The sequence below is a fragment of the Bactrocera neohumeralis genome, chromosome 5, assembly GCF_024586455.1.
Source record: "Bactrocera neohumeralis isolate Rockhampton chromosome 5, APGP_CSIRO_Bneo_wtdbg2-racon-allhic-juicebox.fasta_v2, whole genome shotgun sequence".
NCBI lineage: Eukaryota > Metazoa > Arthropoda > Insecta > Diptera > Tephritidae > Bactrocera > Bactrocera neohumeralis.
The window spans coordinates 39013013-39036386 of NC_065922.1; the positions used below are offsets into that span (position 1 = coordinate 39013013).

Consider the following 23374-nt stretch of genomic DNA (forward strand, 5'->3'; position numbering starts at 1 on the left):
ATCCATTTGGTTGAAAAGTAACTTAACAAAACTAGTTAATAGAAGAACATGCTGTTATAACAGTCTATGCAAAAGTTTAAACACGAATCGAATATATATTTCCTCTAATAAAAAATATTCAAAACATATTTTATTGAAAGTAACCATGCAAAAAAATATTGTTGAACGGTTGGCAATCTTGTTGTGAATATTTTTTTTCGAATTCTAGTTTCGATATTCGAAGTCGTTTTAAAAAATATATGTATGTGAATATGTGCTACCGCTTGGTCTTTTAAGCTTTATCAAAACTTTTAATGGTCAAAGCAAATAAATATGCAATTTATGAAATCTATATTAATTAACCATTTAAGCAATAATACAAACCTTACTTTATGATATATGTCAAAAGATATTAGGTAAAATTTGAACATACGTGGGTATGTTCTTTGGCAGTGTGCCAAAGGAATAAATTAATTATTTTCATTAATATTGTTATTAGAAAACAAATAATTTGCTTTTCACTTAATTCATTTTGTGAATATATTAAATAATTTAAATAACAAGGCAATTGTGTTTATTTTGAATTTCAATTGTCCAAATTTTATTTGCCATCTGACACAGCAAACTATAAAATTTCTATGCTCCATAGGAATGTTTTCATCCCAACTCAACAAAGGGAAAATGTTACCCTTTTGATACCATATATATACAGATTAGCTATAAATTATGTACATATGTATATTGAGAGTCGTTTGCGTATTGTAAATTAACGAACGATAACGCATTATTGGAATTAGCATTATTTACATAAATTTTTAAGTTGACCGTATTATGAAATGTAATAAATGCAACGCTTCAAGCTTACTGAAAAAATTATTTATGTTGGCAATGCTTAAACCAAAATGGGGAAACTTCAGAAAGTGTTTGTCAACTCTACGCTCTTTCCGCCTTTTGACAGCTGCTAAGGTAGGTTGTTGTTGAAATTTCTTATAAAAATCTAAAATTATTATTTGCATCACAAAATATAATTCTATAATAATACGGGAGACTTTAGATACAATATTTTCTTATTACATTATCGAATTGTTTAATAAATTATGTTCACTATGTGGATTGTTTTCAGCAATAATGGCTGTACGATACGAACTCTGCGTTGGTCTCAACAAGGGACATAAAACATCGAAGGTGAAGAATGTTAAATATACTGGAGACAAAAAGGTTAAGGGACTTAGAGGATCCCGTTTGAAGAACGTAAGTATATAAATAAATAATTCGTATATACTTATTAATAGCAATGTCTTTAGATTCAAACCCGGCATACTAAATTCATGCGCGACTTGGTTCGTGAAGTTGTTGGACATGCTCCCTACGAGAAGAGAACCATGGAATTGTTGAAAGTTTCAAAGGATAAACGTGCCCTGAAATTTTTAAAACGTCGCTTAGGCACACACATTCGTGCAAAGAGGAAGCGTGAGGAGTTGTCCAACATCCTCACACAAATGAGAAAGGCGCAAACTCACGCAAAGTAATTGAGCAAAAATGTTTATTAGAAAACTTAGAAATAAAATAAGAACAAGTGTTCTACAAAAGAATTGTGAAAAGTGTTGTGATTCTTAACTTATACAAAGAGGCAATACTTGCCAAATATTAATTTACGACAAGGCTTCGACAATTTAGCTATCAAATGTTATGATTCCTATTAAAGGATTCAGTTCTTTAACAAAGCATTTGGCGTTGTTTTCAATTAAATTCTGTAGTGAAACTTCATGTAAATACTTTTGTAAGCTTGTAAATGACGTGCCATTTATTCTCTTAGTGAATAAGAGTTCTAGATATTTATGGATGCCACTTTAGAACGGAATTTATACATTTATTTATATTCTCTCACCATAGTTAAAAGTATTAATTTCTGACAAAATATTAAGTATAGGTGATTCCAAAATTTGCATCATATTGAAACAACGCAACAAAAGAGGGGTACTTTGGGCAGAGAACATAGAAAAGTGATTATCTGAACAAGCTTTGAGTAAACAAACGTGTGTTTCAAACAGTCGTCACCTAAAATGCAAAATAACGTAAGAACATTTTCGGTAATTCACAGGGGAAAGAATGAAACACATAAAATGGAACGTGACTGAAACAAAACTTACAATATTGGTTAAAACTGGGTTATATCTAATAGCAGAACCTTAACATGTTGAACATACTATGTACATGTGTAATTTGAAGTAGTGAATCAATGAAACACTCAATTTCGAATTTTTTGATCATACTTTATTTTACATTTTAGATGATATTTTGCCGTATGTTACTGTCAAAAAATTAACGAAAATCCTGCAAATGCATAATACTCTGTTCGGACCGACAACGAAAACATGTTTTCGTGGGAAAAACTGGTTTTCGCACGAAAACTTGTGCTTTCCATGTAAAATCTGTCAAACGAAAACACAGTTTTCGCTGAAAACTGCTTGATAACTTACATTCCACTCATTATAATCGGTGCCTGCTCTAGTTTAATCGATGTTTTTGGAAGACATATTTTGCCGGCCCAAAATTGTCACTTGATATTTGTTTACATTCCATATACAAATACAGCTGCCACTTGATATTCTCATATTAGGGGGATTCTCTTGCACTTGCAAAACCTTGCAAGGTGCAGAAATTGCAGAATTTTCCTCTTGGTGCACCGGCACAACAACACACGTAGAAAATTATTTGCAATGGCTGTAAAATATGTTAGACCAAACCCATGTTTATTTTAGTGCCGTCATATATCACTAGCTTCTGCAATGGGTGCTCTCTTGGCCTTGCATATTTCGGTATGGGATTTTTGCATTTTGTGTCATCGTGCAATCTTGCAAGAGCAAGAGAATGCCGTTATTGATAGTTGTCAGTAAAAACTCATCGAAAACACACATTGTCAGCCCGAACGACTTAGATTCCACAACATACAAATGTGTTTTCAAAATGTTTTCAATGTCGGTCCGAATATAGTATAATAATAAAACTCTTCATCATATTTATCGATAATAGTCGATTTTTACTCGAAATTCATCACCTGGAATTACAGGTATTTCAGTATTTTAGTGCAGTTAGAAAATTTGAACAAATAGTGAAATGATTTCTGCAAAGAAAAATAAGCAAATGTTTCCTCCAGTACAGTGTCAATGGAAAGAATGCGCTGATCTGTTTAACGATGATTGGAAATTGAACGAGCATATAAAAATACATTTGGATGAGTACGTTGAAGAAGATAATGAAACATTTGATTGCCCTTGGAATGAATGCAACTTTTTTACCACTGATTATACCGAAATTAAGCGCCACCTATATTATCATGGATATTACAGTTCACTTGTAGTAAGAGGAAAATATGAATGTGAGCAAAATCCGAATATTCCTAGTTGCAGTGCGCGTCCAAAAGAAGCTGATAAGATCCCCGATTTGAAGAGTAACTTTCTTTGTGAATGGACCGATTGCCAAAGAACATTTGTGTCTATAGTTGAATTTCAAGATCACATTGTTCAGCATGCATTATTTGAATACGAGATCCAGAAATCTCCGAATGATACGCGACCAAAAGTTAAATGCAAATGGAGCATATGCCACAAGCATTTAGAAAATAAGTATAGATTAATTGAACATATCTTTACTCACGCGAATAAAAAATCACTAGCATGTTATCACTGCGGCGAAGTATTTAGGACTAGGACTACTTTATTTGATCATCTAAGAAGACAACCTGAAAATAATAGTGAGTATTTAATTTACTTAGATATACATTTGACTATAGATTTGTTTTTAATTTTAGCTCACAAGTTTCAATGCGACCAGTGCTTTAAATATTTTGCGACAGAGAAACTATTAAGATCTCATTTCTTAAAACATGTAAATTGTTACAAGTGTAGCCTTTGTAATATGTCCTGCCCGTCTTCAAGTTCATTAGCCACACACATACGTTATCGGCACCTGAAGGATAAGCCTTTCAAATGTACTGAATGTGAACATCGTTGTGTACGAAAAAGCGACTTGCAAAAACATATGAATCACATTCATAGCAATCAAGTTCATCGTTGTCAGCAATCTGGTTGTAATTATGCTGTCCGGACATATAATTTATTAAGACGAGTAAGACAATGTCGTTAATTTCTTTTGTATTTTTCAATTGATCAATTTCCAAACACTTAAATTTCAGCATTGTTTGGAAGTTCATGGCAATAGTCCTTTTATTTATATGTGTCATTGCTGCGATAAATTATTCAAGCATAGTAAATATCTGTCAAAGCATTTGATCAAGAAACATGACTTTAAACTACCATCAGGACATAAACGGTTTACATATCGTATTGATGAAAATGGTTTTTACTTACTTGAAACATTGCGAATTGAAAGCCTAGAAGTAACTAAACAAATTTTGTCACCCCATGCCATGGAAGCATCTGATGTAACACAAGATAGTAGTTGTTATGAGATTGTCTCTATGACTAACGAACATGATCAACGTGTAATTGTTGCTAATGATCCAAATGAAGCACAACTAGTAGGTGAAGTTGTTATATCATTGCCTTTAGGCAATGAGAGTTGATTCCATAAATTCCAATAACACAATAAACAAATATTGACAGTTTTAAGCATGACTCAATTTTACTATGTACCATGGGTATTTAGATGAGTATATTATTTTCATTAAACTATTCCTACGCAATCGTTTTAATTAATAACAATATGTTATAAGTAAACAATCTAAGTATATAATAATATGTGTACGTTTATAAAATCTAATGCAGTTGTTTGCTAGAATAGGAATATCTTTAGTTTATTAGTTATGATAATATATACTATATTCCTGTATAAAAAAATACGTGTTTTTAAATTCTTTAACTTAACCTACATTTATTTAAAACGAAAACTTTCTAAAAAAAATAATAATCCATAACAGTAGCTCCATTCACTTGGCAGCTTAGTAATCAAATATTAACCACATTTTTTAAGTCATTAGGTAGAAGGTCTTTCATACAATTAATTTGGGCACGTATTAGGTCTTGAGTAGCACTGTTATTAGTGGTATCGGTATATAGATTCATTTTTTGTTTTAACTTAAGTATCATGTCTATTATTTCTACCTCTTGCTTATCATGCGCCCATTTTTCAAGGTTCGCAACCGAAAGTGCTTGAAGTTGCAAGTCTTGTAGGGTTAATTGTAGTTCACGATGTCTTGAGTTGTACCATCCACGAAAATTTGGCGAATTGAAAAATCTACGATACAACCCTTTCCAATCACCTTTTAAAGGCGAAGTTAAATGTGGTCCGGAATGTTCAATAGTCGCCAAAAAGTCCTCCAATTTAAAAGCATTTGCATTCGGTGCGGACTTAAATGGACTTATATCTTTCTGTAAGGGCATTAATGAAGCTATATACCGTTCCAGAGGTATCATAAAACTTTGCGTAAGTTCCAATAAATTTCGGCGCAATAATGCTGTTTGCACATGATCAGGTCGTTTGGTTTTAACCCCCGCTTTTACTTTTTTAATTAAATTCTTGTCTTTTTTAAGAAAAGGCTTATATTTCGTGTACAATCCCGGGAGCGCACCGTCACTGATAGTTGCACTCGTATTTAGTACCAAAGAGGAGCTTGCATTAGGTAATCCTTTTTTTATATTGCCTGTACTGCTTGAATTGAATGATGTCACAGAATCCGAATTTCTAATATTTTTTTGGAGTTGCTGATGTTGCTGCATATTAATCTAAAAATATTTTAAAAATCATATTCAAACATGTAGGAATGGGCTAAGTTCGGGTGCAACCGAACATTTTATACTCTCACAATTTGAAAGCTTCAAAAACTTTATACAATACATATTTAAAAATGTTGGGCAAGAATTGCAATATGTATTTTATATTTACTAATTTCAAGAAGTCATTTTACATATTCAACGACATAAAAGCAATAATTTCAATCGAATATATATAAAAATTTAAAATTTTACTTAAGTTATCGCTTGTCTACGCGGACAGACGACAGACATTACATTTTTATATAATTAACTTAACAGTATATTTAACTCGAACACTGTAGCAACAAGATGAGAGAGTATGCAAACAAATATTTTATGTATATATCAAAAACTTAATCGTTTTTACCTGATTATCGACTAGTCGCAATATATGCGGCCAATCTTTCAGTAACTTTATGAAAAACGGATTTGTTACTCCTAGTATCACAGGTGGAGGCGTATTTCCATATTCCCTCGTGAATTCTTTGAACTCGCTGTCATGTATTGTAAAATAAGGTCGTGCTTCAGCGCAATATTCAATTGGAGCTATTAATGAAACAAGACTGTGCACCATATGTGAGCAATCAGCGGGTGAGGTTCCAACAATTACAATAGGTTCAGCAATTAACACTAATTCCCATAAAGTATACAAATTCTCCAAGGTAAAACATAAACATTGATATAATTCTAGTTCGTTAACAGAGTTCAAAATTTTCGTGGAAAAGGCATTCAATGAAGTTTTTCTAATTGTATCAGTTTTTTGTCCAACAGTACCGCACTTTTTACCACTTATGGTTGGTATATTAATTTGATAAATGTTATCAAACAGCTGTAAGTCCAAGGAAACACCTGCTTGTAACGGGGGCCATAATCGATTTATTTGATCACAAGCCTCTTCTATATTTGAGTTGCCATTTTCAAAGTACCTTGGAGCCAGTTGATCCACAATATTATAGAAAAGGTTGCAAAATGGAAGATGCGTCACCAAAATAAAACTTTTTTGAAAATAACCTCTCGGAAGATTAGCATCTCGCTTTTGGCGGAAATACACAAATCCCCAGTAATGTGATTCGTCTACACGGAGTGCAGATATACAATCCGAATTATATGAGTGAAATATTTTTTTTAAGTTTCCGTTGTGACTTTCTTTGTGTATCCTTCGAAGACGCATATGAAATTTTGTGTCACCCATGCACCCGGAGTTTGAATCCGGAAATGCCATATAACATATATTAGCAGTTTCAGTCTCCGAAGGTACGAATTGAGGTGGGTAAACAAATTCGAGAGCTTGTCCTATGTTCAGATCGAATGTTATGACACACATACAATGAATCCATTGAGAAAAGTTTGCCCAATGATTAATATCGTTACAAGTATTAATTTCACTTGTAACTCTTAAACAGTCGTTGTTATCAGTTAAATTATTTGTTGATATAGATTTCTCTGTCATTTTACAAATTTATCGATGCACTTTCACTTGTGGCTATTTTTGTGCCTAGATTTATTGAACAAGTTTGTATCAAACAAAATATACTGTCAAAATTGAAAAATATGTTCAGTGCCAACATTTAGAGCTGCCAATAGCCAATAATGATTAAATGCAGGATTTGGTTTTTTTAAAGTTATAAATACAATTTCTCTTGAAGAATCAGAGGGTTTTCATGTGTCTTTTTGTTTAAAATTCTCGCAAACATTAATTAAGGATAAACTCAGGCAAATTTTAATCCAAGCATACAGGACGTCTACAAAATTCCAGCATTGCATTTCAAGAATAATAGATATGGGCATTACTTAATAGTTAGAAGGTTTGTCAGAAAAACTACATATATTCTACTATACCCTATATATGATGTCGTATGTCGTGTATGGCTCATTTGCTTAATTCAAAAGCCTAAACTTACGAAAATTATATTTAAAAAAAAATTTAAAATGCATTATCGTTATATATTGTATATGATTACTTTTGCTAGCGGTTTTACATATTTGTCAGTTGAGTTCTGTAGTAGAAACGGGATAAAACGTTGCACTAATAGTACCTACGAGGTGGGCCACCTTATGACCAAAGAGTTGGTCAAATCGAACTAAAACTTTTCAAGCCCCCAGGTACCAAATAAGTAGACAAAGGTGGATTTTTTACCGAAAATATCGGTTAATATGTTCGATATATAATTTAAAGTAAGGGATATAAATGGTTGGAATAAGGTCAATGCTTTTCTTAGCTCCATATAACCAATCTAAAGATTTTCGAACTTTCGGGTGACTTCATACCACATATATACATACATATATCGGCCAATGTGAATTATCTTAATAAAATTCAAAGAACGTGTTTTCTTACAACGATGCATCTTTGTGCTTTGAATAAAATCGGGTGAAAACTCGCCGTAGACCCCATAACTAGCAAACCTTATGTACTTGGTACTCCCCTGGTTGTAATCCTTGCAAGTTTACTTGTTTACTTTCGTTTCTACATATTTGTTTTGAATTATTTAGTGCAAAATTAACCTTATTTCAATATTTAACTTTGGTTTAAAGCCATTTATTTATACAATAACAAAATGGCTGCATGCAAAAAATAGAGGGATGTTATTTTAAATCCCAGCCTTAATACATATATGTTTAATTATAAATATCAACTTTTTAGAAAACTCACTGCCTTGGAAAAAATACTTTTTATATGAAGGTCAAATATCATTAACATACCTGTACTTGACTTGTCATTAGACGTGGACATTTGCCGTGGCAGGTTGCATTAATTGCTATTTTTTTTTGTTTTGGCTGACGTTAGTACCTTTAGCTTTTGTGTATGAAAATAAAGTGGGACGATGGAGTTCCTTAAAAGCGGCTTTAAAACAGTGCTTGGAAGTACTGAACCTGGTCATCAACCTAGTGCAGCAGAAACCGTTGAAAAATTAGTTGATCGTGTATTAAGTTCAACATTATTAGACGATCGTCGGGATGCTTGTCGGGCTTTGAAGGCGCTATCTAAAAAATATCGTATTGAAGTTGGAGCACAAGGAATGTCAGCATTGGTCCAGATTCTCAAACATGATAGTCAAGATTCAGAAATCATTGGCTATGCCCTAGATACTTTGTGTAATATTACAACTGCTGAAGAGTTCGATGAAGAAACTGATAACCCAGCCGTTTCAGTAAATGTTGGAGAGCAATTTACTGAAATGTTTATAAAAGTACACGACAATGTTACTGTAATTATGACTCTCTTAGAAGAATATGATTTTCGTGTTCGGCGTTCCGCAATTCAACTCATTACTACGTTGATTGCAAATAAAACTCGTGATTTACAAGAAATTATTTTGGTAAGCCCTATGGGCGTATCCAAATTAATGGATTTACTCTCAGACAGCCGTGAAGTTATTCGAAATGATGCACTACTTTTGCTAATTCAGTTAACAAAGGGGAACTCAAATATACAAAAGATAGTTGCTTTTGAAAATGCCTTTGATAAAATTTTTGAAATTATTCAAAGTGAGGGATGTTCGGACGGGGGCATTGTTGTTGAGGATTGTTTAATTCTTTTATTGAACTTGTTAAAAAATAATTCCAGTAATCAACAATTTTTTAAGGAAGGATCCTTTATCCAAAGGCTATCACCAATGTTCAGTATTACCCAAGAAGCAGAAGAGAATGAGTGGGCCCCACAAAAGGTCTCTAATATACATTGCATGTTGCAAGTAGTTCGTGCTTTAGTTACACCAAGTAATCAACAGCAAGTGGTATCATCTTGCCAAAAAGTTATGCGCAAATCGAATCTCCTCGATTTGCTATGCGACATTTTAATGGGCAGCGGAGTACCAGCTGATATACTAACGGAAACTATAAATGCAGTTGCTGAAATAGTTCGAGGTGATAAAGAAAACCAAGATAAATTAAGCATGGTTATGGCGCCTAGTAACCCTCCTCGACCAGCAATTGTCGTACTTTTAATGTCAATGATAAACGAGAAGCAGATATTAACACTTAGATGTGCTGTATTGTATTGCTTTCAATGCTACCTTTTTCGGAACGAGGAGAGCCATCAAGCTGTCGTACAAACGTTATTACCCTCTTCTGAATCTGAAGTGAGTAGTCATTCAACTGGTCAATTGTTATGTGTGGGCCTCTTTTCATCCGATTCACTTGCCAATTGGTTTTCTGCAGTAGCTCTTATGCATGGACTTGTCGATAGTGTTGCACAGAAAGAAGAACTGTTGCGCGTTCTTTTAGCTAGTCCCAGAGGAGGAAACCCGATTACTCTATTGGAGCAATGTACAAATTTACTTCAGCAAGATAGGTATAAGTTGCAAAGTAAAGTTGGTCTTCTGATGTTGTTGAGCATGTGGTTGGCACATTGCCCCAATGCCGTTAAAACTTTTCTCAGCACAAGTGGTACAATGGCATATTTGACGGCGCAAATTAGTGCAAATGAACACGATGAAAATGAGTATTTGATACAAGGGTTATGCGCGTTCCTCATGGGAATTTGTATTCAGTTTAATGATAACACCCTTGCCAATCAAAAACGAGATGATATCTGCCAATTGTTAATTAAACGTATAGGGCAAGAAACTTTTTGTAATAAACTTAGCGAAGTATCAAGACATGAAGCTTATAATCGAGCATGCAAACAACCTCAGATTAGACCAAAGGACTCCTCTGATCTTTTGCTGGATTACGAATTTTGTAAGTTATATAAAGGATTGGAAGCGTTATTAGGAAAAATCGTAAGCGGCTTTGATGTCAATGGTATAGAATTAACGGAATTAACACTCAGCTCTGAAGCTTCTGCGCTTGTAGCACAATATAAAGGCATCATTCGAGATCTTGATGGCCAAATTAATTTGCTGCAACAAAATTCAAGACGACTCGAAATAAAAAATGAGGAACTCGAACTAAAACTGTCTAAAGTAGAAAGCCTTAATACGCAATTATCTGATCAAAATACATTGCTAAAAGCCCAGTTAGGAGCCGCACAGAGCAGCACTTCCCCGTCAGGAGACGGTACACCGGTTAATGCATTAAGTGCAGCTCAATTCCAGACGAATCTATATTGTGCAGAGAACATTAGAATAACTCGAGAATTTGAAACATTGCGCCAGCGACTGGAAGATGAAGTGCACCGCGCTAACACAGCAAACGACGAACTTCAAAAATTACAAAAGGATCAAGAGGATCTACTTGAGCTCTTGACTGATCAAGAAAATAAAATCAATCGATATGAGCAGCAAATGCGATCAGCAGGTTTACCTATTGAAAATGACAATGAGAATTACACAGATGATGTAGGTAATCAAGAAAATCCTAATTTGAACGTATAAGTTAATTTACGGATATATATGATTAGAAATTAATTCATAGTTCATACGGAAAATATATTGTATACTACGAAACAGTACATTATTTATAATTCTAAAAGTTTAAGCATCATTCCTCCTAAATATACATAAAAGTAAAGCATAACCCGTTTTTACGCTCTTTTCTTGCCTATATAAGTCTAAGGGTGGTTAAGTTGTTATGGTTTCACATTTAATATCATTTGTCTGTAATGATGTAGATGAACTAGAAGTTACAATCCGTCCGCTTATATAGTGACAATCCATGACCAGATAAAAAAGTGATAGTGTTCACTTAAAAGTCAATATTGAATGCCCGCAAATGACTTTTAGCCATTGTAGATAAGAATGGAACTTTTAAGAAAAAAACTGTAATACTGAAGTTAGTGAGCATTGCTCCTTGGTTAAATATTTCTGATATCGTTATGGCGAAATACTTTAGGGAATGCTGCAGTTGTAATCGGATATAAATGTGACTGGACCCTTTACGTAGAACCAGCTGTTGTGGATAATTCTGTCGTATCTTCCCGGTGGCCCTTTTTTTCATTGAAATATAAGGGTGGAAGAAGAAAGTCATAATCTACAATTTAACTTAACGTCGGAAAAGCGTTCAAATGTGTTAAAAACCGGTATTCGTTAGTTATCAAGCCAATTTAAGCGTAATAAATATAAAAATAAACTGTTTTCCAAGTTAATATAGTTTAACCTTTATTACAGAAGTGAGTAAAAATTATTTACTTTTTGTCACTCGAAATCGAGCTCTTTGATTCTCTTAAGGAAGCAGAACGACGTCTCTTAGCTTCGTCGCGCTTAGCCTTAGATTCCTTCTTACGTTGTGCTAACAATTTAGCATAATCAGCTGCGGCTTCTTTGGAGGCGGCTTGACGTTTCTTCTTCAAAGCAGTGCGTCTACGTTTCCTTTGAAGCACCACTGGAGTAACCAAACGCTGAATTTTTGGTGCTTTAGATGTAGCTTTTTTATTATCCTTGGCGGGCAAAGGGCGACGAACCACAAAGCGACGAACATCATCATCCTTGGTTAAATTATAAAGTTTCCGGATCTTGCTGGCACGTTTTGGACCAAGTCGTCTAGGAACAGTTGTGTCAGTCAGTCCAGGTAGTTCTTGTTCACCTTTTTTAACAATGACAAGAGCCAAAACCGACATGTTTGCGTCTACAATGCAACCACGGACTGATTTCCTTTTCCTTTCACCAGTACGGCGAGGTCTGTAACAGGAATGACCCTTCTTCAATAGAAGACGAACACGACCTTAAAATATAATACACTGTTAATTTTTGTTTAAAAAGTATATATGTATATTACTACTTACCATGCGAAAGCACTCCTTGTTTCATAGGAAAACCTTGTTTATCGTTACCACCGGCGATACGAAGATGATATCCTTTCCACTCATCACCGAGAACATCAGCTTCGACAATTTGTCCCATACGCTTCTCATAAAACACACGAAGCTTGTGTTCATCCACAACTTCGAATAACTTTTGGCATCCTGTTGCCGGGAAAGATACGTTAAGCTGCAAATTGAAGACTTTTGTAAATTATACACTATCATATACAAAGATATGCAGTCCAGTATTACGACAAAATTCGATCAACTTTTATCTCTATGATCACTAGAGTATAATTAAAAAATCTACCCTTCAACTCTAAAGCACGTTATTTGAAATATGTTTTCTTATTAAATTCCGTATAAAACACATTATTTAACTATATTTTTCTAAAAAATATTAACACACCTTCATTTTTCAATCCAAATTCATGGAACACCGAACAGAAAAGGGAAAGCAAAGTATGCTCGGCAATCTCGGGTGGATGACAAGTCAGAAAAATTCACAATAGTTACAGGGTTGTATTGATAAGTATATTTTTGTCGATAAAACAGTTGACCACTCAAATGTAAAATTTATGGCGTTAATTTATTGAGGAAGTTAAGTATTTCGCAGAAACTTCACTTACTTTCAAGAAATAATTTGAACAATATCTGCGTATAATATTAATCTCTTATAATTAATTCAATCTCTTTAAAATTAGTCATATTTCAGGTTTTTTTTTTTCAAGTAAATAAACTCATTGAAACTTGAATAGAAATCTCTGGTAGCACTTTCTAATAATTAACGTATGACTTAACCCATAGTCGACTTACATAGCAAAAATTCGTATTTGTACCTTTAAACGGCAGCACTAAAAAAACATTATTATTCTTCTAATGACAGCAATGTCATTTTTAAGTCAAAACTAGAAAAACAATAAACGCACGTGTGATTTTATAAAGAGCTCTCAAAATTAATTTGGAATAATAATAAAACAGTATGGTTAAGCCAAAAAAAGCCAATTTAGTTCAAAATAAAAATGTAGCTTTGGAGAAGCAATTAGTTCAGGGTAAAATAACGAAACGAAAAAACAAAGATAAGTTTCATTTGCGCGCAGAAGAAAGTTCGGTTAGTAAAACTTTGAAATTTCTAAAGGTATTCATTTTAGTGGATTTCAATTATTTCAGGTGCTAGATAGCAAAACAAGCAAAAAAATTTTAGATGCTGCGAAAGCCCAACAGTTGGAACTTAACGATGATAATTTCCCTAGCCTAGGGGGGAAAAAAGCCTACACTCATGTCAACATAGGTTAGTAAAAGTAAACAATAGTAATGCATACATACATACTTACTTTTGGCGAAATCAACAAATATTTTAGGAGAAATTGCTGAAGAGGACGAAAATAAAGATGTCACTGAAAATGACTTTATGGATAATTTAGAAATCGATGAAGAAGATGCCAAAGCATTCGAACGTTTTCAAAATCCTCAGGAAGGAAAACGAACATTAAAATTATCTGATATCATACTGGAAAAAATTCAAGAAAAACAACAAGATATTCAGAGTAAACTCACTGATAATGGATCTCTTAATATAGAGGATATAGACCCCCGGTAAGATTATTTTTCTAAAATTTTTATTTGGTTGGCTAAAATTGGAGTAATAGATTTTTATTTTTTTATGGTAAAGAAAAAATTGGGGAGATTGAATAAATTCATCGAACCACCTCTACATATGTACATAAAAGTATTATTGTACCTTCTTAAACTTAATTTCTTAAAGTGCGTAAGACCTAAGAAATAATGTCAGAAACGTAAAATTTCCAACACCCAATTTCATATTATCTCCTATTACGCTTTTCAACCCTTCAGCTGAAATTTTTAATGCAGATATGTGTGGAATTTTCGTTTAAGGAATCATTTTATTTTTTACTTAATGGGATAAAAAACATTACCACAAGCTCTTAATTTCATGTGTTGTTGTAGCGGTTGTCTAGTCCCGCTTAATGCGAAGCATGCGGGTCTCGCTGCGCAAATGTTCGAACCGAGACATCAAGAGACATCCTTTATTTTGGCACGCCTCAAGCTTCCTCGTCTGCGTCACTATATCCAGGCGACCATATTGGTGCGACATAGCTTATGACCATCCGGCCCATTGCCATGTTTGTTGCTAACAGCCTTTCTTTATCTTTTTCCCGGGTAGCGACTTGAGCATTTTGTTGCGACTGTGAATTTTGGCAGTAACATCTAACTCCTTAGATCTTAATCTGTGATGTTAATATCCAGTCTGTACTCCTTCGTACAATTCGTGAATATGGTCGCTGTGGATTTAGTGGGAGAGGGTCGAGTTCCTATAAATCTTAATTTTTACTGAAGTTACAGATTGGGGACGGATGGACGGACAGACAGTCAACCGGATTTCAGCAGGTTGCAAGAATATAAAAATAAACGATCTCTGGTGTTTTTCATTATTTCATATTTTATAAAAACCAATATTCCGCTGCATATTACTTTTTTTCGAACGCAGAACAAAATTGAAATTTAGTTTATAACATTTTCAATCTTTTTAGGGTGCGAGAAATGTATGAAGGAGTTAGGGATGTAATGAAGCGGTATCGAAGTGGGAAAGTGCCGAAAGCATTTAAAATTATTCCAAGACTACGAAATTGGGAGCAGATTTTATTTATAACGGAACCGCATAATTGGAGTGCTGCAGCTATGTTTCAAGGAACTCGGTATGTACATCCACAAATGTGTAAAAGTGTGTACGTAATATGTATTTGCGTTTTAATTTATTTTTACAACATTTAAATATCTTTCGAAAAAAGTCAATAGTTAATTTAAAAATATATAGTCATAAACACATACAATATACCATACTGATTTATTCATCACTAAGCAATAAGGTTGTCGCCAAATTTCCAGATTTTGGTATAGTCTACCGGTGGCATTGAATGGGAGGGTACAACATCTAGGCTAATGTAATTTCCTCAAAATTTACTCAGTGATTTAAAACCTGATATAGTTAGGGAGCAATAGGTCATAGGTCGCGGTGCATTCCTCATTTTCCAATGTAATTAGGTGTGATAAAGGAAGTTTTCAAAGCAGTGGATTATATATTTAGAAAGTTTCCATAATTTAGTAAGGAAATATTGAGAGGTTGAATGTTTAAAGAGGCTTCAGCACGACAATTAATGAAACATACACATTTTATCAAGGCCTCTTTCGGAAACTGAAGCTTGGGAAAGTTTTGCGTTGATTGATGAAAATTTCCAAGGTATTCCATCAACAAATTATGAAGAAATTCTGAAAAATATGAAAATAAGTTTCAAACTGGAGAAGCAAATATGAGTACAGTCTTAGTCAGACTGCAACCACCTGTTAATATTTTTGGTATAATCTACGAAATTATAGAGTGAAACATAGAGAGTGGTGTTCCAAAAGTAAGGGAAGTAAGGTATTAATGTCGATGGGATCGTAACATGATGATAGATTAGTGTTTTGCCCATAAATTGATTGGCAACTAAAAATTTGTAAAAGAAATGCTCATTAAAGGATATAAGGTCAAAAGATGTGGTACAAAAGACTGCGCTCATTTTCACCGAAGAGAAGGCTCTAGTTGGCATAAGCTAAAACGTGATGCTAAAACATCTAGGCTCGACGGGAGTAGCATATCTAATCTAGATCATCAACCTGTCGTTTATCACTCTTCATATACGCGATATTTGGAAAGTCAGAAGAGTCGTCCCACTACTGAAAGCCTGGAAACCTGCTAACCAAAGGGAGTCTGATCTTTCGATAACCCTACTTAGTGAAGTGTCCCTTGTGAAGACACTTGAGGATTTGTTACTCCAGACTTGCACTCACCCTCTTAACTTAGTAGATCCTAAATATGGTTTCCGTAAAGAATCACTACAGGACTTAACGTCGTAGGCGCCCAGTTAACTTGTGGTAATCAATAAATCAAAAACCACTCTGTGAAAGGATGAGTAGATATGACCATCGAACGGAATGTCAACTTTTAATATCGATCGAGCTATTTCATGTGCATCATCTATCAGATCGTGCGGCGCTTTAAAGTCACTTAGTACCATACGAATTTATGACAAACGCTATCTCTATTAATTATAGATATTTAGTTTGGTTTTTTGGACCGCAGTAATCGATGTGCTTTCTCTTTTATTGAAACGTTTCTGTGGGTGCTCAAAGATTGTATATTTGGTTGAAGCTTAAAACCTAAAATTGTTTAAGGGAATAGTCCTTTCAAAGTCAAAACATATCTCTGTTCAAGTTTTCTTTGGTTCACTGTATTCTGAAAATTGTTTAACACTGCTAGCATTCAAATATTTGTAAACCGCCTTATCTCCATTGGCTGCCAAACGGCTTTTTGAACTTTTATTTACGAGTATAAACATAAAATATGGAAACATAAGTACTTAATCAACGAAACGCATATATACTTACATATGTATACACTTATTTATGGAGTTACAATTTTTAACAGTATTACTATTTAACATTATTTCAGTATATTTTGTTCAGTTCTCTCGCACGCAATGGCTCAGCGGTTTTATAATTTGGTTTTGTTGCCGCGGATAAGAGACGATCTTTGTGAATATAAAAAACTTAATATGCATTTGTACAATGCTTTAAAAAAAGCACTATTCAAACCAGCTGCTTTTATGAAAGGTATAATACTTCCTTTGTTAGAGGCTGGCGATTGCACATTGCGAGAAGCAATTATATTTGGAAGCGTCATCGCACGCAGTTCGATTCCCGTATTGCATTCATCAGCATGTTTACTCAAAATATGTGAAATGGGATATACAGGAGCAAATTCAATATTTATTCGCTACTTTCTTGACAAGCGTTATGCCTTACCTTACCGTGTTATCGACGCCGCCGTATTTCATTTCATTAGGTAAGACCTTACATTGTTTCTTATTATTTATATTACATTTCTATGAATATATCTATGCAGATTTGAAAATGATAAACGTGAAATGCCTGTATTGTGGCATCAAAGCTTATTAACGTTTGCACAACGTTATAAGAACGACATTTCTTCCGAGCAAAAAGAAGCTTTGCTTAATTTATTAAGGTAAACAATATTGTTCGTTCGTTCAATCCATTTTCATATATTTCAATTTTATTATTACAGAAAGCAATCACACCCAAAGATTACACCTGAAATTCGAAGAGAACTTTTGGCATCAAGTTGTAGAGATATTGAAATGATGGAATATAGCAATGAAACTGCTGCAATGCCAGTAGAAATGTACACTGATAAAGATGTTTGCTATGAGTAAACATGTTCAACGTATAGCATGTAAATGTGATTCTGTATTTATAGCTAGTTATCAATAATTAACCAAGATTTCTTGAAAAGCTTTTATTTATCTAAAAACTAGAAGAAGAGAGGACAAAATGAGAGCGTAAAAAGCAGAGTGAGCTGTTAAGGGATCGTCCCAATGTGAAATTTTCGCATTATATTTATATTATACATTATCGGATAGTATGCACTGTATTCTCTCATATTTTGAAAACGAAATACAAATTATTACGGTCACTACAGCGTTTCATGTAGAAACGGAACAGAGTGGGGAACATAGCGACTCCAATCTATAAATGCGTTTTTCTGAATGGTTTCCACTCTCAAAGGAAGTGTTTTGAAGATATCTAGTTCCAAATTGGAGAGAACATTTTAATCGTCATTCTCTATAGCGCTATGGAAGCTTTTTTTTGTGTACATCGTACAATACCTTTTTTTTACGTGTCATTTCAACACTTTATTTAACTATTATACACCCAATGAATAAATATAAAAAAATATCATTTTGTATTCGTCACGAACGTATTTATATAAAAAAAATCGGACCGATTAGTTAATGTTAAACTTAAAAAAATTATCGCGAAATTCGGTGATTTTTCGGAGAGTAACGCTGAGACGATCCTTTAAGTTCTAATAATGAAATTTTTACTAACCTAAATTAGTTGCTGTCATAAGAAAACATACCTTGATTTCATTAATTTCTAATAGTTGTGAATTGTTAAGATACAAATCAGATATTAGTTAAATAACTACAACTACACAAAATGTTAGTGTTTGGACTTATTAGAATTCGAAGTAAATGGTAACTTAATGATGAATATGCATATATTAATTAGTATATTATTATTTTTTATTATAAAAATGAATTCGTTGGCTTCTTTCAGTCGTTTGCATTAGCTCAAAATATTGGAGACCAAATTATTTAAAATTCTATTGATTAATTCAAGCAACAACATAGTGTGGTTATACTCAGATTTTTCTTCCTAATTTCAGGTAGTTTACTTTGTCATTGGTTCGCTTTTAACTTTTTTAATAACTGAAAAATTTTCGAATTCTTCCTGATAGCTGGCAGTTACTATCAATACCGAAACACATTTTGTACTTTAATAACATTTGTAATATGCGAAATATACAAAAAATAAAGTTATATAATATTTTTGAAATTACTAACAACTTTTTAATTTCTATTCAATAATATATCATAAAATATATTGAAATTGCGTTTAATTTTTGTCTGCGCTTGAATTTGAAGAAATCAACGTGGTTTTTCGTCTAAACTTGGACACTTGGACAGTTCGGAGACGTGTTAATTTCGGGAAATGACCCAGTCAAATAAGCGCAAAGGTTTTAAAAATTGTGAAATACTAAAATAGGCGTAGTTGTAGTCTATTCGCCAATTTTCATACTGTGACGTAAAGATACAAATATAAATATGTGCATGTATGTAATATAGGATTTGCAACTTCCCGCAAACAATTTGGGAAGACCAGTGTCTACTGCCCTCCATTGTTCGGCTGATGAGGGATAGCCGCGCAATGGCGTACATCCCTGAACTATGGAGGACCGCGAAGGTGATATTTACACCCAAAGTAAGAAGGAAGGACAATTCACTGGCAAAATCCTTCGGGCCAATTAGTCTAACTTTCTTCTAACTAAAAAGTATGGAAAAGATCGTAGATCATAAAATAAGGGTGAAGGCGCTGAAAATTGCACCCCTGCATGCGCATCAGCATGCTTCAGAGCAGGCAGATCAACCAATACTGCCCTGTACCAGCTAACGTCGGAGATAGAGTGCTATCCGGAGTTTTGTCGTGGACGACCTTCTAGCATTGCTAACTGACAATGGGATCCGCTGCCAAGGTTACGCGATCGACATTGTTATTACAACCAGAGGTAAATTTGAGGACACTTTCTGTGACCTACTACAAAGACGTTTAAACCTGGCAAAAGGGTGGTGTAGTGGGGTTGAGTTAAACATCAACCTCTCTGAGACTACCATCGTCCCGTTCACGAGATGTAGGCCCCATGTGACCAAAAGCACTATTGGTTTCAAACTTTACACTTGGGGACAGAGATCAACCGATAGAGATAACCTCAACTTGGTCTCACGTTGGACTCCACTCTGCAATGCGCACTTGAAGCAAGCATTTCACACCTGATCTTGGTCAAGGTACAAAAGCACTATTGGTGCAATCGGTTCTGGAAAATCCTGGGAATGCTGCAAACCAAACAATGTTAATCGACTGTACACCATGATCTTGCAACCGATAATCAAGTATGGGGCGGTGGCCTCGGTCTCAATAGCTTCGCAGACTTCGGTAGGGCTCCAACTATTGAAGCTGCATCAATATGCCTTTTCCATTTAGGAGCAATGAGCACAATTGTCCGACGGCAGCACTAATAATCAATCAATCAATCTCTATTGGTAATCCATTTCGAGAATCCTTACTTTTATTTAAGAAACTTCAAATTTAATGGGGAATGTTTATTACACTGGCCTACACTCATTTTGGTGCCTAAGATTTTATACCTGATTTTGGATGTATTTTGTGAGTTGATACAAGTCACATTTTCCATATCAGCTGTTGTTCATAAGAAAGAAGAAAAAAACATCTAGTAGCGGGAATGTGGTTCATCCTACCTACTATACCGACTACTGATGCGCACAGAGCTGCACCAAACCAAAAAATTTTTTTTGTAGGCCAGTGTAATTGGTTTATTCATATAAATTGCCAGAAGCCAATATTTGAAACGGCTGACCTCATGCAGGACAGTACCATACAAGCTTACATTACTTAGTGTATGCCAGGGCGTATGAGTGATGCGCGATGCGGTGGCTGGCAAGTGCTTGCATACATAGTATACGGGGAAATTAAAATGAGCATTGTAGGTAAACTAGAGCTGTCAGCTGACATCTAGTAGCGGGAATGTGGTTCATCCTAGCTACTATACCGACTACTGATGCGCACAGAGCTGCACCAAACCAAAAAAAATTTTTTGTAGGCCAGTGTTATCATTTGAAAAAACCTTTTTTGGCACTTAATTTTTGAAGATAATCACTTTCAAATGTTGGCGACTACGTCTCAGATGGCCCATTCTCTAAGTCCATTTTTGTTCTACCATTTCGACTGGTAACTGCTGAATGACAAGCAAGATGTTTTGCTCCAAGGCCTGAATCGAAGCGGGATTGTGCGCATAGATTTAAGGGGGCTATACCAGTGTGACACTTTCAAAAAAAAAAAGATTTCACATATCGATATGACACTTTCAAAAAAAAGATTTCACGACGTTCATTGACGATTACGTTCTCACCGGCATTATTCGATGATTACACCGTCCCATAAACCACACCCAACCGTTGTTTTTTCTTCAGGTTGCTCTTCGTATGTGATCTTTCAAAAAAAAGGCTATTGAAAAGTACCTCTACTTAGATCACCGTTATAAAAATAACGATAAGTTCAGAGCTGTCTTACACCCCTGTTTTGCATAATGCTTCTATAATTGCCTTTCGACAACCGAATATCATATTTTACTTTTAAGAGAGAATATCATCTACCTACCACGAAGAATTGAGGCGCCTGTCGCCATATTGTGTATGTTATATGTAGAATGCTCTCAATACTTATTTTGTGAATTTCAGAAAATATAATATTTTTATATTATTTATTTCCTTAGTAACGTTTGGATAATTTGGTCTTAAAAAATGTTTTAATTTTTTATAAAACATTATCTGTTCACACTTTAGTATTTTTAAGGATTTACATGTTTATTCATAGTCATTGAATATAAGGTTACGATAACTTCCAGTGCGACAAACTGGAAAAAATAATTACGAATTCTGTTACTGTTTTTTTTTTACTTTACCTTTATACTATATGATCTCTATTGAGAGATACAATTTTAAAATACATAGGGAATCTAAAAAACGTCTAATTTAATGTAATTAGCTTATTCCAAAATGTATTTGGGTGAATGCACTTTGAGTTTTTGTAATACATAGTATAATAACATTTTCCGACTAAAAATCTGGAGTGTTTATATTACATTTAATCTATTCACTAATCTAAACCCCTTTCACTGTCATTGGAGATTTATAGAAAGGGTGGTTTTGATACTAAAAGTCCACATCGTTTAATATTTTTTAAAGGAAAACTTTTTAATGTTATATTTTGTTATTAAAGTCGTCTTTTTTCGAACATTTTTCAATTAAAGGAACAAATGCATTTTTTGATTATGGGGGTCAATTGCCAAGTGAACTCATACATATGTATTGCTTTTGATTCATTTCTTTGTTTACAATTTTTTTGTTTGCTTGCATTGTTTTTCTCTGTGTAATATTTAAATCAGCTGTAATAATGTTATAGATTTCTAAGTGCTGACAAACAGAAGGCGCTAAATCAGAGTCGCACAGGAAGATTTCGAGTAGATTAGTTTCAAATCTCTTCAGTAACGAGGTTAAAAAATGTAATTTTTGGATGGCGAATAAATCTAGTAGATTATGAGATAATCTTCTCAACAGCTTAAAAGTCGAGATTAAGTGTCGGACGGAACACTTGTTTTCTTTGAAATTATCCACTTTAAAATTATTGGACCAAAATCTTGAATTTTGACTACCCACTGCGTAGCAAAAGACAGACCAAAACTTTTTTAAACTTTTATTATGCGGAAATCTTAAAAAATGTAAGAGGAATTAGCATATATAAGTATTTCTGTGATATACCCTATACTGATACGAAAAACAGTGTTATTAATATAAAATATTAGAATCCAAAATTTTACATTATATTAGTTGCTTTCGCCTTAAGTTTGGCAAATATGTGAGAAATTTTGATATATAAAAATTGAGATATTTCGATGAAACTTAATATGTGGGTTCCTTAGTACAAAAAAGTTACGATTTCGTAGATGGGCGTAAGCGAAACATTGCCACGCCCACAAATCGCCATTAACTAAAAATATATAAACTGCCATAGCTAAGCACTTAATTAAGATATTCAACTGTAATTTAACATAGGGGATTACATATTTGCCGAGAGGCATCTGTGTGAGAAAAATTACAAAAAGGTACAGTTCAAAACTACTAAAAGCGCGATGAATCAATAACTAAATACGATATTAAGTTTTACCTCCGAGATGGCATGGAAAGGTTTTATTGAAAACGTTGTGAAAATTGGACGAGAGGCGTGGCCCCGCCACTTTTTGGTAAAATCACAAATCTCGGGACTAGACCGACCGATTTCCACTAAATTTAGTACATAGCGCCCTTTTCACATTCCTATGGCACAGTGTGAAAATAGGTGAGATCGGACTACGACCAAGACTACTTCTCCTATAACACAATTTAAAATTCCATTTAATTCTTTCACTTTCTAGAACATAAACCAAGAAGTATTGAATGCAACGGAAGAAAATTTTGCAGTTATAAAGTGTGCCACAGAAAGTGCTGTGAAGAAAATATCGGTCAATGCGTATATTTAAATTCAGAGAGAATCCTTTCCGACAATATTCACACCCATGTACCTAGTATTATATAAAGGAAAACTTCACCAGCTGACTTTTTCATGGCTATATCGTCCAATATTTGAATTATCTCAATGAAATTTTCGAGAACATATTTTAAATAAC

At 34.0% G+C, this 23374-nt stretch overlaps 6 protein-coding genes across 7 annotated transcripts; 4 read left to right on the forward strand and 2 right to left on the reverse strand.

Moving 5' to 3' along the window:
- Window positions 1-866: 866 nt before the first annotated feature.
- Window positions 867-1571, forward strand: LOC126760089 (60S ribosomal protein L36). The gene is made up of 3 exons (XM_050475478.1): window positions 867-945; window positions 1103-1230; window positions 1284-1571. The coding sequence occupies exons 2-3, from the start codon at window positions 1108-1110 to the stop codon at window positions 1506-1508; spliced, it is 348 nt and encodes a 115-aa protein (XP_050331435.1). The 5' UTR covers window positions 867-945; window positions 1103-1107; the 3' UTR covers window positions 1509-1571.
- A 1434-nt stretch (window positions 1572-3005) lies between these two features.
- On the forward strand, window positions 3006-4610 carry LOC126760079 (histone H4 transcription factor). Its single transcript, XM_050475461.1, has 3 exons — window positions 3006-3733; window positions 3791-4107; window positions 4175-4610. The coding sequence occupies exons 1-3, from the start codon at window positions 3097-3099 to the stop codon at window positions 4562-4564; spliced, it is 1344 nt and encodes a 447-aa protein (XP_050331418.1). The 5' UTR covers window positions 3006-3096; the 3' UTR covers window positions 4565-4610.
- LOC126760067 (protein DENND6B) lies at window positions 4598-7291 on the reverse strand. The gene is made up of 2 exons (XM_050475437.1): window positions 6121-7291; window positions 4598-5723 (listed from the first exon to the last, which is right to left on the reverse strand). Exons 1-2 carry the CDS (start codon window positions 7201-7203, stop codon window positions 4947-4949), a joined length of 1860 nt encoding a protein of 619 aa, XP_050331394.1. The 5' UTR covers window positions 7204-7291; the 3' UTR covers window positions 4598-4946.
- Window positions 7292-8501: 1210 nt separating this feature from the next.
- On the forward strand, window positions 8502-11213 carry LOC126760066 (general vesicular transport factor p115). The gene has a single exon (XM_050475436.1). It carries the CDS (start codon window positions 8579-8581, stop codon window positions 11069-11071), a length of 2493 nt encoding a protein of 830 aa, XP_050331393.1. The 5' UTR covers window positions 8502-8578; the 3' UTR covers window positions 11072-11213.
- A 555-nt stretch (window positions 11214-11768) lies between these two features.
- LOC126760087 (40S ribosomal protein S6) lies at window positions 11769-12937 on the reverse strand. The gene is made up of 3 exons (XM_050475476.1): window positions 12845-12937; window positions 12418-12622; window positions 11769-12356 (listed from the first exon to the last, which is right to left on the reverse strand). Exons 1-3 carry the CDS (start codon window positions 12848-12850, stop codon window positions 11821-11823), a joined length of 747 nt encoding a protein of 248 aa, XP_050331433.1. The 5' UTR covers window positions 12851-12937; the 3' UTR covers window positions 11769-11820.
- Window positions 12938-13324: 387 nt separating this feature from the next.
- Window positions 13325-18912, forward strand: LOC126760081 (bystin). 2 transcript variants are annotated; one of them, XM_050475463.1, is made up of 8 exons: window positions 13325-13546; window positions 13606-13726; window positions 13797-14031; window positions 14988-15152; window positions 16946-17338; window positions 17399-17518; window positions 17579-17746; window positions 17829-18912. In XM_050475463.1, exons 1-7 carry the CDS (start codon window positions 13418-13420, stop codon window positions 17724-17726), a joined length of 1311 nt encoding a protein of 436 aa, XP_050331420.1. In that variant the 5' UTR covers window positions 13325-13417; the 3' UTR covers window positions 17727-17746; window positions 17829-18912. The 2 variants fall into 2 exon arrangements, with proteins under 2 accessions (XP_050331420.1, XP_050331419.1); XM_050475462.1 differs by having other exon boundaries at window positions 17579-18912.
- Window positions 18913-23374: the final 4462 nt, after the last annotated feature.